General features: G+C 40.9%; 1 protein-coding gene across 1 annotated transcript in view; it reads left to right on the top strand.

The window, feature by feature from the left end:
- Positions 1–170: 170 nt before the first annotated feature.
- Positions 171–1,003, top strand: part of LOC117173703 (piggyBac transposable element-derived protein 4-like) — a 2,893-nt gene continuing 2,060 nt past the window's right edge. The window contains exon 1 of the mRNA XM_033362345.1: positions 171–899. Coding sequence (XP_033218236.1) covers positions 171–899 — 729 coding nt within the window. The remainder of the gene's footprint in view (positions 900–1,003) is intronic.

Below are 1,003 nucleotides of genomic sequence, written 5' to 3'. Positions count from 1 at the left end.
TGGGAAAAGATGGAGAGACCATTTGGACGACAGCAACTTTGAAGCAGAAAACAAGTAAGACTCCAAGAAAGAACATAATTTCTCATCTTCCAGGTGCTAAAGTGGCTGCTCGAACCTGTAGCACCGAGCTCTCTTTTTTCAAATTATTCTTAAGTGAACCCCTCGTTGAGATGATCGTATGCCATACTAATGAAGAGATTGTAAGAAGGCAGGCATTGGTACCGAACTCAGAGAGATACGCTGGACAAACCGATACCATGGAGATAGAAGCACTGATCGGATTTCTTTTACTTTGCGGGGCTACCAAGAATTCCGATTTGAAACTTTCTGAACTTTTTTCGCGCAAATTCAGCATTCCATTTTACAGATGTGTGACGTCCCTAAACAGAATGAAGTTCCTCATTTCGCATCTGAGGTTTGATTCAAAAGAAACATGGGTTGAGAGAAAGAGAAATGACAAATTCGCGCCGTTCCGTGAATTCTGGGACATATTCATAGCAAGTTGTGGAAAATATTATACCCCTTCTGAGTATGTGACTGCTGATGAAACGCTTCTCAGTTTTAGAGGAAGGTGTCCCTTCAAAATGTACCTGCCAAATACACCCGATAAATACGGGTTAAAAATTGTTTCACTCTGCGACGCTCGCACGTTTTATTTTTTCAACGGGATACCCTACGTCGGAAGGGAAACGTTAATTAGAGAAGGTTCTCTCCTTTTGCCAACATGCTGCGTCATCAAGCTCTGTGAAAAAATAGAAAATACCAACCGCAATGTGACAACAGATAACTGGTTCTCATTGTACGAATTGTCAGAAGAACTTGCTCAACGTAAACTGACTTATGTGGGGACAATGCGTAAAAACAAGAGAGAAATCCCTCCTGAATTAATCGCTGTGAAGGTATTACAACCAATGACGTCACGATTTGTTTACCAGCCCGACAAAATGCTCACTTCATTCTCTGAAAAGAAGAATAAAAACGTTATCCTCATATCTACTTTTCA

Source organism: Belonocnema kinseyi, chromosome 5, assembly GCF_010883055.1.
Source record: "Belonocnema kinseyi isolate 2016_QV_RU_SX_M_011 chromosome 5, B_treatae_v1, whole genome shotgun sequence".
Classification (NCBI taxonomy): Eukaryota; Metazoa; Arthropoda; class Insecta; order Hymenoptera; family Cynipidae; genus Belonocnema; species Belonocnema kinseyi.
This window is presented reverse-complemented; position numbering and strand designations above follow the sequence as displayed.